General features: G+C 41.2%; 1 protein-coding gene across 1 annotated transcript; it reads left to right on the top strand.

The window, feature by feature from the left end:
- Positions 1–864: 864 nt before the first annotated feature.
- Positions 865–3,265, top strand: LOC138623765 (uncharacterized). Its single transcript, XM_069703453.1, has 5 exons — positions 865–1,077; positions 1,210–1,223; positions 1,311–1,425; positions 1,503–1,676; positions 2,395–3,265. The coding sequence occupies exons 1-5, from the start codon at positions 1,075–1,077 to the stop codon at positions 3,016–3,018; spliced, it is 930 nt and encodes a 309-aa protein (XP_069559554.1). The 5' UTR covers positions 865–1,074; the 3' UTR covers positions 3,019–3,265.
- The last annotated feature ends 11,673 nt before the right edge of the window (positions 3,266–14,938 follow it).

The raw sequence follows: 14,938 nt of genomic DNA, 5'->3' as shown, positions 1-14,938 counted from the left end.
TAAATCATTTGTAAACAGTCTGTCATCAATGTTTCAAATGTTATCAAATGAATCAAACAAATCAAACAAACAAACACTGAATGTGCATTTCTGTGAACTATAGGAGGAAAATAAAAGACTTGGATGACAAGTCGAGCCGGAAAACTGCACACAGTAAAAACATGTTTGACTGGTTTGTTCTCAAATCTTCAGCTGATGATGTCAGCTACTCCCAGCATAATGTAGTTCAGTTATTGTCTTGCTCATTTCATTTGTATAATCACATTCAATTATACTGACATAATTAAAGTGTCCATATTCAATACTTGCTTGTGTCTGTGTGCTTATTGTTTTCTCAAGCTATTGTTTGATTGTGTGTGTGTGTGTGTGTGTGTGTGTGTGTATCTAGATATATATCGGATCATGTGCCCAAAGTCCTGCAACTGAAGGTTTTGAGACCAAGTCCAAACGACAGTTTTTGGTGGCATTAATCACAGACTGCCATGCAGTACGACGAAGTTCAAATTCAGGAGGTGACAACGTTTTTCTTGACTTGTTTCTTGTTTCCTAACCCTAACCGTGTGCTTTTGGGAAAACGTTCATATTCCTGTAAATCACGTGGCTCCAAGGATGCAGTAGGTTTCATTTTCATCCACTACAGTCCAACGTGTAACTTCAGCGCCATCTCATGTTTTGCTGTAGGGGATGGGCGTGTCTATTTCAGCTTTGCTGTGATCGGAAAAGTTTATACCATTTCTGTCAGTGTGTCATCATTAAATCTGTCTGACTTTAGAAATACAACAATCCAATAATACACAGAAGTTGTGAGATTTAAGACTTTATGACATCTCGGTCTCAGTGGGGCAGTCCTGTTTCTGTATCAGAGTAAACTCTTAATCTAAAGCTCTTGGTGATGTACAATATGATCTGTTTACTCGTATCATGGTCAGGATCAACTTTGTTCTCTGATCAAATGATGACAGGTCAAAGTCGAGTGTGAATGTGGATTTACTGTAAACCACATGTCTTTTAAGGCGTTGGCTGATAAGTGACGCAGTGTCGCTGAATACTTTTAGTTTCGTTCTTACCGCAGCGATGGTGAGTAGCAGCTTTTTACTGTCGTCCTCTCAGCTACTGTTTAATACAAATTATAAAGTCTTGCCGTTTTAATCATTTCATCAGTGAATTATCTAACTGTCATGCATTTATTTTGTCCGATGATTGAAACAGGGCGACGCAGAGAGGTGAGTCTGCTGAAACTGCTGAGCCTCAACTTTGTACTCCTGTAATGTGTTTTGATCTCCTTAATACATCGATCATTATCATTTTAGAACCGACGATTTTCTGCAAGATCAACTCCCTTTCAAAACAAATGCCTTCAAGATTATCCAGACGATGGTGGACTGGTGTAACACGACTCCAGGCAGTAAACACTTTGTGGATGAGGTAATAAAGAGTTTTAAACACACAACCGTGATGGCTTTTTCAAATTTCCAATACGTAAATGTGTTTTGGCTCAACAGATTCTTCACAGCATTTTCTTTCTGGGGAAAATCAACGAAGTCCCCTTTTCTCCACAAGAAATCATCGGTAATGAGGAGATAGTAGAGGCCTTGAAGATGAAATATCCCAGACCTTTTCTCTTCTATGAATCTCAACTTCCCAAACGGAGTCCATTCTCCTGTGTGCTGGACATGGTAAGACATACTGACTGTGTTATCTTTGTTTTACACAATGTCAATAAGACTTTTTTTTGTACAGCAGTTTTTATATAGGCAAGTATAAGAACCTAATAAATACTCAAGTGATAACATACTCAAATGTTTGAAATTTAATGCTCATAAGAAGCTACGGGAAACGAAAAATAAACCAATTAAATAGATAAAAGACAATAAAATAGGCGGAAAGCGGTTGCAATTTTTAAAACATGAATAAATAAGATTTAAGTAATGTCCATAAAACATTCCATTCAAGAGCCAGTCCACATAATTTTAAATGCCAACAAAACCGGAGAGAAATCAGTGTAAAGGATTAAAGCAGCACAGACAACTCTGAATCTGTTATAAATGATTTACGGCTTCCCTTGAGGTGACATGTTAAATTTTAAAAACTCTAAAGATATTTAATAAACTGACAAAAAAAAAGAAATATTCTCATATTGTAAAAGGTTATTGTACATGCTAGGAATCATGACCCAGTATATATAATAAAACTATATGTTAAACTATTGACTTTTTTTTTTTTTTAAATGAATTTAACCACAATAAAAACGGTTGAAAGAACAACTTGAATAAAAACTAAATGCTACCTCATTTCCACATTGATGATTAATGTTTACTTTCACATTTCCAAAATGGAAGAAAGTAAATCCCAGTTTGCAGGTATAACATTTGATAATGTTTGTTGTGCTTCCAGATCGTCCTGCAGAAAAGACCTGAGAATGAAGACCAAATAAAGCAGAGTCTGCAGAAACTCATTGAGCCTCTGAACCCAAGATTTCTGGTCTCCTCCACCATCTGTGTCTCTCACACTAACACCCAAAATTCAGTCAGGCACTATGGAGTCTCCATGTCCACCACTGGCCAAAGACCTGGGAAAATTGTGATTGCTGCCTCCTGTTTTAGCGCCTGGGATGATTATGTAGCCGGGGCAGTGATGACCTACTATCCAGTCAAGAAAAAGAAGGAGTACTTTGATGGAACCTTCAACCTACCTACATCTGTCAAGTGTGAGGCATTTAACCTGAGACAAGGATATCCAATACATCCTTGTAAATCGTGTGCAAATTTGTTTGGCTTGGAAACACAGGAAACACAGGTGTGGCCCTATGGCAACTGTGCCGAACCTGAAAGTCTGAGCAACTTGCTAAAAAAGGAGGTAGATGTTAAAAGCCAATCACGACCAACATCTAACACCGTCACACCTATGAACAGGGAGAAAGCCCGAAAAAGTGTTGAAGTGGTTCTTAAGTTTGAGCTTAAAAAAAAGCCGATTATAAATTGGAATGGTGAATTCTACAACGCACGTAGTCTTACATAGAGGGAGATATTCCAAAAAAGGGTTTTGGTCTTTTATCACAAAGTGTCCTGATATATCTGCTGATTCCTCATCAATCTATTATGCTGTAGGCACATAACGTAGCATGCTTTATTATCTCACACTGTTCATGCTGCAGCTCCTTGTCATGTGCATTGTCAAGACTAATGGCTATAATTGTAAGACATTTTGAATGATGCCTCATGCAAAAGATGTTTTAAACATGTTAACAATAAAACCAGATTGTGATGAAAAAAACAACATGTTTATTTGCTGATTATTTGTTGATTCCACTAAATCCCTGTAAGGTGTTTTATACATTTGGAGTCTTTAAGATCTAAAAAGAAAACACAGTGCAGGCAAATGAAACAGATATGGACTATATTTGAACTAAAGTATGAAGTGTAGGGAAAGTATCTCTGTGTGATGTAACAAAAGTCATAGAGAGACTTTGGACTGGTGATTTTGTAACTTTTCTCCAGTGGGTTTGTCCAGCAGCACTGATCTGCACCACTAGATGGCAGCACAAACATGTTCAGTTATTTCAGCAATTGTTTTGTTCACATTTCAAGCCACTTACAGCTACATCACATTTTTTTTCATCAGACCTTGAATATGATTGGACTACTGTGCCCAGATCCCATCATGTAGGGTAAAGAGCAGGCTTGTGGAGGGCAATGTGGACACAATGCTGATAGGTAGTCAAAAATTTTGATATGTCTATCCAACTTAGAAAATAAACTTGCAATGTACTGTGCAGGGTACAGATTATCCTTTAGCATGTGAAAGGCTAAACACATTTTTTTTTTACCTGAATGCTATTTGTGAATAAAGTCTTGACGCTCCTCTTCAGATGAACCACTCTACCCTAAAAGGCCCATTGTTCCTTCGACACCAAACGAAGACAAAAAACATGCCGTGGTCTTCAGAATAAAATTACAACTTTCAAAGGAAAGACAAAAATCATAGTGCAAGAGGAAGAGCAAATATTTCAACTGCCATTCAGTATTATCTTAGGTCTACAGGGGAAAAGACATTCAGTTGTAAAACCATGAAAACAAAATTCAATTAAATCAGAAGTCTTAAGAACCAAACAAAATGCCATTCTTCAGGAAACGTCTGGTGAGTGATGGGATTTATTTTCAGCTGCTACGTCACAGATGCTTTGTCTGGCTTTTCCTGCGGCCCTCTGTCCAACAACATGTTTGTTTTCAGGTCTATATTTCCGCAGCCAACTGCTACCGGTGGGGGAAATCCTGTCTGACCTCTCGGCCCGCTCTGATGAAAACACTGGCACTCGGTGACATCCAGGAGACAGAATGTGAATTTGTCTTTACACCTCATGTAATTCATGCCTCTAATCTTTGTTGGAACAGACGGTCCTCCGTGCTGTACAGTAATATAAGGACCTGGAAGCAGATGCCCTGGTAGTACTTTGAAACCTGAGGAACACGCACACAGATGATGAATGCTGCATCACACTCGCGTGCTCACAAACACAGATGGTTGCAGTTAGACCGTAATATTTTCACTGAAGTTGCCCTCTCTGTTTCATGTCTGGAAAATCTGAGTCATGCTCATTTGACAAATCGTCTCCGATCTAACGTAGGCTTTGTTTAATCGCCCTGTAATGCATTAGAGCATTTTTGTCAGAGAAACAAACACACGTCATCATCGCTGTGCACATGAGGGTGCATTTATACCCTAAGATTAATAACAGTGCAGTATCTCTTCATTATCTAAACTCAGCTACTTCTTTGTCTATTCAGTTACTGATTTACTTCCACATTTGTAAAGAGTAAAGTAGATACACGTAAAAATATCCTCTTTTCTACCCTTAAAGAAGTAGTGTATTTAGTCTAGCGGCATATACTAATGAGGTTGCACATTGAAACCAACTGACCACCCCTCGTCACCCTCCTCTTCCAAGTGTGTCAGAAAACACAAGTGTGTGGCCGCGAAAGTCCCCAAAAAACGTGAAGGGCCTCCTCCAGAACCCGTGCTTGATTTGTCCCTTCTGGGCTACTGTAGAAACATGGCTTCTTCTGTGGAAGAGGACCCGCTCCTTATGTAGATATGAAGGGCTCCTTCTGAGCTAATGGAGACACAATTAATCTTCGTTTCAGGTGATTATACACTTATAAATACATAATTGTGGGTACTATTTTACATTCGTCTTTTAACACAACCACAACATAAAAGTCTTGCAATAAATCCTACTAATATAAAATGATAGTTTTATATTACTAGGAGTCATTCAAATCTAGTGTCTAGAGGACTCCAGGACCGACCTGCATTTAATTGCTTGTCCCATGTCCCCCATATAGAGATAATGCCCCACATTTTGATTGGCTCTGTACTTTTCAAAAGTCAACACAATAGGACATATGTTTTTCTAAAATCAGGACATAAATGTCCCCACTGAACCCAAAGATGATTGACAGATGGATACGGAGTTGCTGAAATAACTTATCACACAATGCAGCACTCCCAACCGTGCAGGGCAGCAGACTGTGGGATTAAGAACAAGATTTTAAACTACTTCTCAGCATCGGTAACGTGTCTCACATTGTCCCACACAAACATACTCTTTGGCGGGTGGTTTGTTGGATCTGGTCCCCCTACTCAGACCTGATGTCGAGACTTCCTTTCTCTGAAAAAGGTAGCCATCACATCCGATCCTGGTCCCTCAGAAGCGTACAGCTTGTGCTCCTGTGTACACAGTATCTTTTGTAGTACTAATGCTAAGCTGCCCCTGGTATGTACCAGTCGTACTCACAACCCAGTCAACTGTTTGTTTGTTGTTGTTGGGACATGCTGAAACAGGCCAATGCTTGCTACACACATTCAGTTAACAATAGCTTTTGTGAATGGATATTTGTGAATGTGTGCGTCTTGTGTTGTTTAGTCTGTCTGCAACCACTGATCCAAACCGCCGGGCAGCGCAGCAGGGGGGTTCGACGGATCACCAGGCCACCACTTCCAATCACAGCGTTCAATGTGGTCAGCTCTGAATGGGTGACTCAGCCAGCCCGTGATGGACATTTTCATGTCACTGCTCTGTTATAAAAGAAAGTAACACAATGCTCCCTATGGTGTGTATGAGCGTGTGCGTGTAAAAAACTGGGCCTACCCCTCCAGTCAGAGTCCAGGTGTTGCTCACAGTCTCTGAGTGTGTGTGTGTGTGTGTGTGTCGTGTAATCCACTGCAGCACACAGACACTGATGAAGTTTTGTTTCCTGTTTTTTTTTTCCCCTCTTCCTCATGCGTCATGGTTGGTCAACCTTGCCTTCAAGGCCAACTCCATTCTTGTCACTGGGATAAACAGAAAAAATAAAAGAACAATGCGAGGGTGACCGTGGCACAGAGTGGAGAGACCTCCTCCTCTTTAGCACAAAAAAAACAACTAACATGAAATCACACAGTACAGTGGTGCTGTTGGAAAATACAGGAAACTAAGCAGCGTCAGTGGAGGTCTTATATAACAGGCCATATAGAGAGCAAAAGGGCCCCATGCAGTTTCAGTGAAGCTGTCATCTGCTGGAGTAGTAAAACAATGGGAGTGAAGGGTGAGAGATAACAGAGCATTGCCCCTGCTGTGATAATAACACTGTGCAGTAGCTATATTTAGGGGCTCACTTTGACTAAATTGCTTGCTGTGTGTGTGTGTGTGTGTGTGTGTGTGTGTGTGTGTGTGTGTGTGTGTGTGTGTGTGTGTGTGTGTGTGTGTGTGTGTGTGTGTGTGTGTGTACTTGTGTTACTGCTGTTGTGGGGACCTACAGTAAATTGGCACATTGTGGGGACACATTGTAACTCATTACATGTTCGGTTAAAGACTCGGTTAAAGTTTAGGGTGAAGTTAAGAATAGTTTAGGGTAAGGGGAGTAGTAGGTATGATAAGGAATTCGAGTTAGAGTCCTGGAAATGGGTGTAATGTCCTCGGAAGTGATGGAAACAGGACTGTGTGTGTGTGTGTGTGTGTGTGTGTGTGTGTGTGTGTGTGTGTGTGTGTGTGTGTGTGTGTGTGTGTGTGTGTGTGTGTGTGTGTGTGTGTGTGTGTGTGTGTGTGTGTAATCAGCAGCGTTCACTGTACTGCCCAGAGCTCAGAGCTATGCAGCGCCACAGCAGCTCATAATTTAACCTTACCAGTAAAATCACTTTAGAATGCACTAATGTGTGCAGCTCGCCCTTCCCCTCCCTCCCCTCCCTCCCCTTCCCTCCTGCAACAGACATATGTGCTGTCAAATAAAGAGATAGGTGGGTCGTTTTATTTTACGGCAAGGACCTAATTTGTATGCTTGTTCCCTTTAAAACCATCCTCGTATAATATATGATATGATGTTTACTATGAGTTCTGCTCGTATAAATTCACATCAAATAGACAGTGGGTTCACTGGTGCGAGGTGTGGTTGTGCTCACGATCAGGCCTACAAGCACACACGCTCTCTTACAGTTTTTAAATTTGACCTTTTCGCAAAAGGACACTGTGGCCTTTCCCCTACATTCTACTGCTGACGCACACCACTCATTAAACCAGCACCAGAGCTCGCTACCAAGACCGTTCTTCCAATAAAAACAGCTCAGGCCTGGACAGCACAATAAAGACTTTTTCTCAGGTTTGAGGCCAGCTGATGCATTCAGGAGAGGGAATGAGGTTTGGTTTTCTCTTCCTTTATTACAAACACTCCTGAGAATATGTCTTGGGCCTTTTTTTTATCCAATTAAATTCCATCTGGCAAACAAATATATGTCAAGAATCCATTGCTCATGTAAACTATTGGCTCACTGTATACAACATTTTATCCCTGGGTAAAATTGTGATATGAGAGGAGCAATCATATTTAAAGGACCAGTACACCCATGGTATGCTCCCACAGGTGTTCTCGATTGTTTTTACTGGTTTCACCACATCACAGTTGTGGTACTTTTGTTCCAACTATTGGACAACGCAATTGGAGCAATTGGTCACTGACGCTCTGAATCCACACTCAGGATCCTGTTGTACTTGTTGTGACCACACCTGGCAGTGATGCCGTGTATCCCACTACATCACTTCTGCTCAGGGTGTGGAAAAGTCATGCTGTCACCTCTGGCAGGGAGAGCAGGATTACAAAACTGGCTGCTGTTTCTCTCAATTTAAAACTCTAACATATAATCTGCCTAACTCTTGTCACTGCCCTTGAAAGCCTAAAGCAGTATCCCTCCCTCTCTACTGCTTGTATTGTTTCATTGCACGTGGTTATAATTATTCCCTGAACAGCTGGTTTGACACTGGAGAGTGTCTCAGTTTTAATTTCAAACTTTAATCTAAATTGACCCTGCACAAAGGGGAAGGCTTATGACAGGAAGCAAACATGTCTAGAAATGAATGGAGAGCAACATCTCTTGTGACTGCAACTCTATTATTTTGATGACTTTACATAAATGCTAGCACAAGTCTGCCCACCTTCAGCTCGTGCAGAGGTCTACATACAGAGGTGTAGCTTGGCAGCTACAGTAAGATAGCTAAAATATGTGCCTTTACATGAACAGCTTGTGGCTACAACATGGGAAGCTGTGTGCACTGTATGCTCGATGTTCAAGTGGTATAGTCATAACAACACCACTGCTAGGCAACAGCAACATGGACGCGGTCTAGAAGCCACAGAGGCTCACAATTTACCAAGCAAGCAGGTGGCTAACATAATGCAAGAAATGCAAAGGCATGATGGTATGGGGCAAAGTTTGGGAGCATAACAACTTCCTCTGATGTATTATTAAATAAAAAAAATTAAAACACCATATGACTTAAATTACGACATATAAACTTATCATCCAACAAAAAATAAACTTCTGCCACTTTGTAAAATGTCAGCAAACACAACTTGTGAACTTTGAGCTTTTAATAAAATTCCAACATCGTCGGTCAAAGAGCGCGATCATATGGACTCTTCTCGTGAACATCGTAAATCTGACTCCATTTGAAGGCAGCAACAGCTCTCCTGGTTCAACCTGCATTCAGTGATTTTTGGGTACTTATGAGCCATGTTCACAAGTTGTAAATAAAACACTGACATAATTTCACCTTGTACAGCTGCCAATGTGAAGGCTAGCTGTCCCGACATTTGTGTCCAACAGCTAAAACAAAAGTCTATTTGTGACTTCACCTCCAAGAGGAAAGATTAATGACAGACCATATCTCCTATACAGTGACCAAGACCTCAACATGTCCCTCTCCTCACAAGTTGTCTCCTTTGCCGTGTCTCAGCACAACATGTTTTCTTGCCATTGACTGGGGCAGAGTGTTCCCTCCTCTGTTTTTATTGGCTCCAAACCAGGGTTCCTGAAGCCATTATAAACGAGATAAGCCAATCAGAGTGGTCGGGTTAACCTCAGAGTTATCAGCGCTACTGTTTACCTAACCCTGCTCACCACATACATACACACTCAGCACATGTGGATGTGTGTGCATGTTCACAGGTCCGGCATGCTGTGTACAACAGTGTGTCATTGTTATTATATGAAATTAACCATGACAGGAGCGTAGGTCTTAAAAGGTGTCAGGTTTTAGACTCTTGTTCCTTGGGACAACTCAACACACACACACACACACACACACACACACACACACACACACACACACACACACACACACACACACACACACACACACACACACACACACACACACACACACACACACACACACACACACACACACACACACACACACACACACTGTATCTTTCTTTTGCACATGCTTCCTCTCCGCCCTCTCTTCTTGTCTTCAGATTATGGACAGATGTGTGCGGGTTTGGGGGGAAGCCAGCTCCAGAGATATTAAAGGTTCAGACCCGGCCCTGCAGAACAGACTCTGTCATGCACACATGCGAACAGTGTGGGAACACACACACACACACACACACACACACACACACACACACACACACACACACACACACACACACACACACACACACACACACACACACACACACACACACACACACACACACACACACACACACACACACACACACACTCCTCCTCCCTTCCCTCCTCCCCTCTTACTGTTAGATTTTGTTCCTGCTGTTCTGAGAAAAATGAAGCATGACTTTTAAAAGGGAACGTTCAGGTACCGGTCATCCAGCCACAGTCAGCCGGTACAAACCCACCGTCTTACAGGTTACATCATGCTCTTCAGGTTTGCTCCTGTTTGACCTTTCACTGCCACCTTAAATGGAAAGTTCCGCTGGCCAAGACAAAGTGATAATGTGGACTTCTCTGAAATGACTTTTATTCCAAAACCAAACGGGTAACTTCCCGGCTGCATTGAATCAAAACTATTTTACTCAGCGATATGACTTCCTCATGGTCATGGTATGAGCCTTTCTTGGTGAGATGCTTGCCAAAAATCCCCAACCCACCTGACCAACAGTTTGCTCCACTACCAAAAAACAAAACACCATCAGAGTGGACAAGAAAAATGGCTCCTTCAGTAGGCAGGTGGCAGCAGTAAGATCTGCCACCAAAAAGGACTCGACTCAGATTGTTGTGGGTATAGCTGTCATGGCTTGGATTTCTTTTCTGTCTTGTAGTCCTTGTTTCAGTGTGGGTTTTGTGTTTCCTGTTTTAATTTATAGCCACTACTAGTCATTGTGTCCTGGTCTACTTCACCATTGTCTGCCCCTTGGTGGATTGGTTTCATTTGTCTCTCGTTGCCCTCTACTCCTGAGTGTGTTTAGCACTGTTCGTCAGATAATTGTCTCAGTTGCCTGTTTGTTCCTGTGGATGTTTGTGCCAAGGTATGTGTCCCTGTCGGTTCTTAGTTGCTTTCATGTCTAAGCTTCTTTTTTTTGCCTGTGGATTCAGAGTTTTTGGATTGTGTATTTGCACTTCATTCCGTATTTAGGTTTTAAATTGAGATACCGAGTGACTGCCTTTAGTTATTAAACCTGTTGGTTTTTCTCAAAAAGATGAAATGAACAAATGTGCACACAAACATGGAAGTTTCTTGTCTGCTGAATCTTGAGCACCTGGTGTCACTGTTTTACAGAGTCATCCCTACGAACAAAGTGCACTTGTTTCAGAGACCTGAAGCTCACGGAGACGTCAATAGTCTAAACACAGTTATCCTCACACATTACATGAAGAATCACATGTACACATTGCATAAAAAGTGTTTTAACTTGAACTCAGTGCATCATGATAAATGTCTGATCAAAAGTGGTCACTGGAGATTAAATGGTTCAAAAAGCTCTTGGATTCCCCATTTTACAGTTGACCTTTGTGCTACAGGGCTCACAAATCACCCTTACTCCACTCTAGCTCGGCCAGCGAGACTCCAAGTTGCTGGCTGATGCACGTACAGTGCACTCACCCTCACAGAGTTTAAACGATTAACCCTCTTCAATTGACTTTTCCATCTGAACATCGGATATCTGTTTAGTTTATCTCTCATTCCTCTTTATGCTGCCAGAGTCATTCGAGTCTCTCTGTATTGTTTAATGGACACTGAGCTCAGCCTTGACCTAAACAAATGTGGTTTAGATTCTGGGAGTGTTGCTATTAATATCCAGTCAGTCTCTTGGCAGCAGATAGCTGATACTTAAAGAGGGCGACAGGGCATGATGGGAGGGAACTGCCTCCCTGGTGTAGAGAGAAAATCTTTTCATAACCTTAGAAAACTCACTTTTAATCTGTTTCACAGTCAGTAGCTGAATATATCAGGAATCTGCAATTACAGAGCAACATTTCCAGAGTTGATAATCGCTTACTGGAGTACAATTTCTTCATTTGTAAGGCCCAATGGAGGCAATTTAATGTGTAAAATATTTGTGCACTCTCAACTAAACTATCGTAAAATGTTGATTATTACCAATTGTCAAGGATTATTTAGCATTTATGATGTTATTCCAGATGTTTCAGATATGATTGCGGTCTAAGTCATAGATTACTGTCTAAGAATGTGAGCACGTAATGACAAGCTGAAAGACTAATACAGAAAAATGTATTTTTGTTTATTACTCCTAAAATCTCATTTGTGCTCTGCACAGAGTTGTTTATTGTGATGTTTATCTTTTACTTGACGAGACAGATTTTTCATGCTAGCTTCACTCTCAGGATTCATTTGCTCTGCTGGTAATGAAAACCTGTGGAGTCGGGACAGACGCAGATTCTGAGGTGCAATGCAAACATTCCAATTGATTTAGCCGGAGCAAAATTAAATTCCTCAAATAATTATTGCTCAAGTCTTTTTTTTTCTTTTTTTATTGTGCGCTTATAAAAGAAAATACTTGGGAGATGCAAGGAGAACATTCCTCTATCATGCTATTGCTATTGAAAGGGGAGTTGTGTTCCCTGCTTTCTCAGTGCTCTGTTACTGCAGCCTGCAGAGCCTGAGCCAGATGCAAGGGTGGCGTTCCACCACACGGCGATCCAACCCAAACATCTGCCTGACAACGCCTGAGGCCTTCTCGCTGAGACAAAACACAGGCCCACTCTGTGCGATGCCATTACAAATGATTTCTCTGTTTGATGGGGAATAGCTGCTGCGCGCTGCTTCCGGCAGGGAAGATGGAGATAAACTTGGTAGAATGAGATGTTTCACTTCACCCAGTAAAAACAGCCCTTGATCAGCCCTCACTGGTGGATATGAAAGCAGTTTCTCCCTACAGAAGCTTGGGCTCTGTTTCTAAATGACATACTTCCCTCAGTGTACTAACAAATAGTGCTCTTAAGGCTTCGGACTCTTACTTGTGTAGTACTTGTATTTTGACAGGGTAGTGTTGACTCAAATCTCACACTGTTGTTCTGCACTGACAGGAAATAACCTCAGCATGTGAGTACATCACCTGCCAAAATATCTGCTGCTTTAATTATTTTACCCAGAAATCACATGTTTTTGCGCCCTCTGTTTAACACCCTTCATAAACACATTGATGGCTTCTGTCTAGCAGCAGTAGTGAAAAACAGTTCAGGAACAGCTGCAGCTTCCTCAGACGCCTTCATTTGAAAATTCTTTACTTCGGTGGTCCCGCATACTTCCTCTATGTCGCCAAAATGGCGACCGTTTAGGGTGAACCGTTCGGACTCTTTAGAGTGCATCATCCTGGTACTTGTAGTACACTGCATGTTTCTGTACTTGACCGTGTGAACGTACTTATGCACTTCAAATAGTGAGTGTTAGTGCACAAGAACGTCATGTGGAACAGACCATTGGATTGACCACCGACCAGCGACGCGTTCTCAAATCATATGACATGGACAAAATTCTAAAACACTTTTGGCCATATGACTCGGAAATACTTGGTATAGATGCAGTTGTAAAACTCATCAACTCTTTGTTCTCTTGACAACAGATATCATTGTACCAGTCTAACAGCAGCCAATCACATTGCATGATCAAGAGGGAAGGGTGCAGACTGTCAGACGAAACAGGATACCTTGGATTATCACACTCATACAAATAAAATACAATCTCATAGTTTACCCTTCTTATAGATATAATTCCCCAAAGTGTGACAGAAGAGTCTCCACTCTATAGACCTATATGACCAATATGTTGTAGCTGTGTGAGAGTCCAAAGGTCTGATTTCAGATCCATGTGCTGGTGTGACCGCTGAGGTTCGGTGGCACTGATGTACCAGGCAGTGAGAATGAAAAGAATGTTCTGTTATGAGTGGAAAAGCTCCTGTTAGGTGGATTAATCTACAGCTTCGACTTTGATCTCCTGACTCACTCTAAGCGACTTTGGAGGGGAGCGGGGCCCAGCACACATTTCAGAAACACACACACACACACACACACACACACACACACACACACACACACACACACACACACACACACACACACACACACACACACACACACACACACACACACACAAAGTGAACAGGCTGTGAATAATGTCCATCATGAGTCCTATAATCTAGGTTGAACACACAATGAAATTCTTTCAAAACAAGTCAAAATAATCGGTCAAATTTCTCAATGTTTAGTTAATCAATAAAAAAATGTAGAATAACACTCTTGTTGAGTTTTCCTGGTACTGACACCACTTCATCTAAACTGCCTCAAACAAAGGGAGCTCCTTCCCTCAATTAGCAGCAGCGTGTTTTTTTGTTAAGTTGAGATCAAGGGGGTCTTTTTTAGTGCCCAGACTGGATATAGATTTACTGTTAATAAAACAATTAAAATGTACTTGTGTGCTTGCAGTTGAGGGCTTATCGGCACCAAGAGGAACCACAATCTCTGAATCCAAACATAGTGTTCCAAGCTCTTAATAAGATTTAAGTTTGTAATGTAGATGCCTGATTATATCCCAATCCCATGTGGGGGAATTTTTTTATTTTGTGACTAATTTAAATTGAATGATTACCAAGGTTTTAGGGATTAATGAGGCTTGAAATTATAACAACCAGGGTTAGTTGTAAAGCAACAGTAAAATACAGAAGACCCTGTCTCTGTGTCAGGAGTTACATGGTTGGCTGATTTAGGGAAAATTAATTAAATCAGAGATATATTTTGAAGCATAAACTTTGAACAGCAAGTTTGGAACATCAGAGGTATTTATAAATAAACACGTATTCACAGATTTTTAGAAAAGATCTTTGCGTGCAGTAGGGGGGATTTACCTTATTTTAGCTGAAATACATTAATGGATCAGATGGAACGTAAAGCAAATAAAATCACATAAGATCACAAAGTTGTCACTCTGACAGTAGACGATGCTTCAAATATGGATGTTGCGGCAAAGAAGCTACAAATTCTAAAATGTGGATGCTTCACGCACATCTTCAACCTGACGATCTATACAATCAGCTCAGTTTCAAGGTGACACCCAAGATTCAGTATCTGAACAAATGTGCAATATGGTCACAATCTCCTCCTCTGTTCCTGATTTATGGTGTTGAATAATGGCAAGAAAAGTGTTTTGCAT

This window comes from Brachyistius frenatus, unplaced genomic scaffold, assembly GCF_029030835.1.
Source record: "Brachyistius frenatus isolate BFR_SWC_R1_liver_20210118 unplaced genomic scaffold, ASM2903083v1 Contig_46, whole genome shotgun sequence".
In the NCBI taxonomy this organism is placed as follows: Eukaryota; Metazoa; Chordata; class Actinopteri; family Embiotocidae; genus Brachyistius; species Brachyistius frenatus.
This window is presented reverse-complemented; position numbering and strand designations above follow the sequence as displayed.

Coding starts and splice junctions, on each gene's coding strand:
- LOC138623765 (XM_069703453.1), top strand. Junction 1,426..1,502: donor GTAAACACTTTGTGGATGAG/GTAATAAAGAGT, acceptor TTGGCTCAACAG/ATTCTTCACAGCATTTTCTT. Junction 1,677..2,394: donor TCTCCTGTGTGCTGGACATG/GTAAGACATACT, acceptor TTGTGCTTCCAG/ATCGTCCTGCAGAAAAGACC.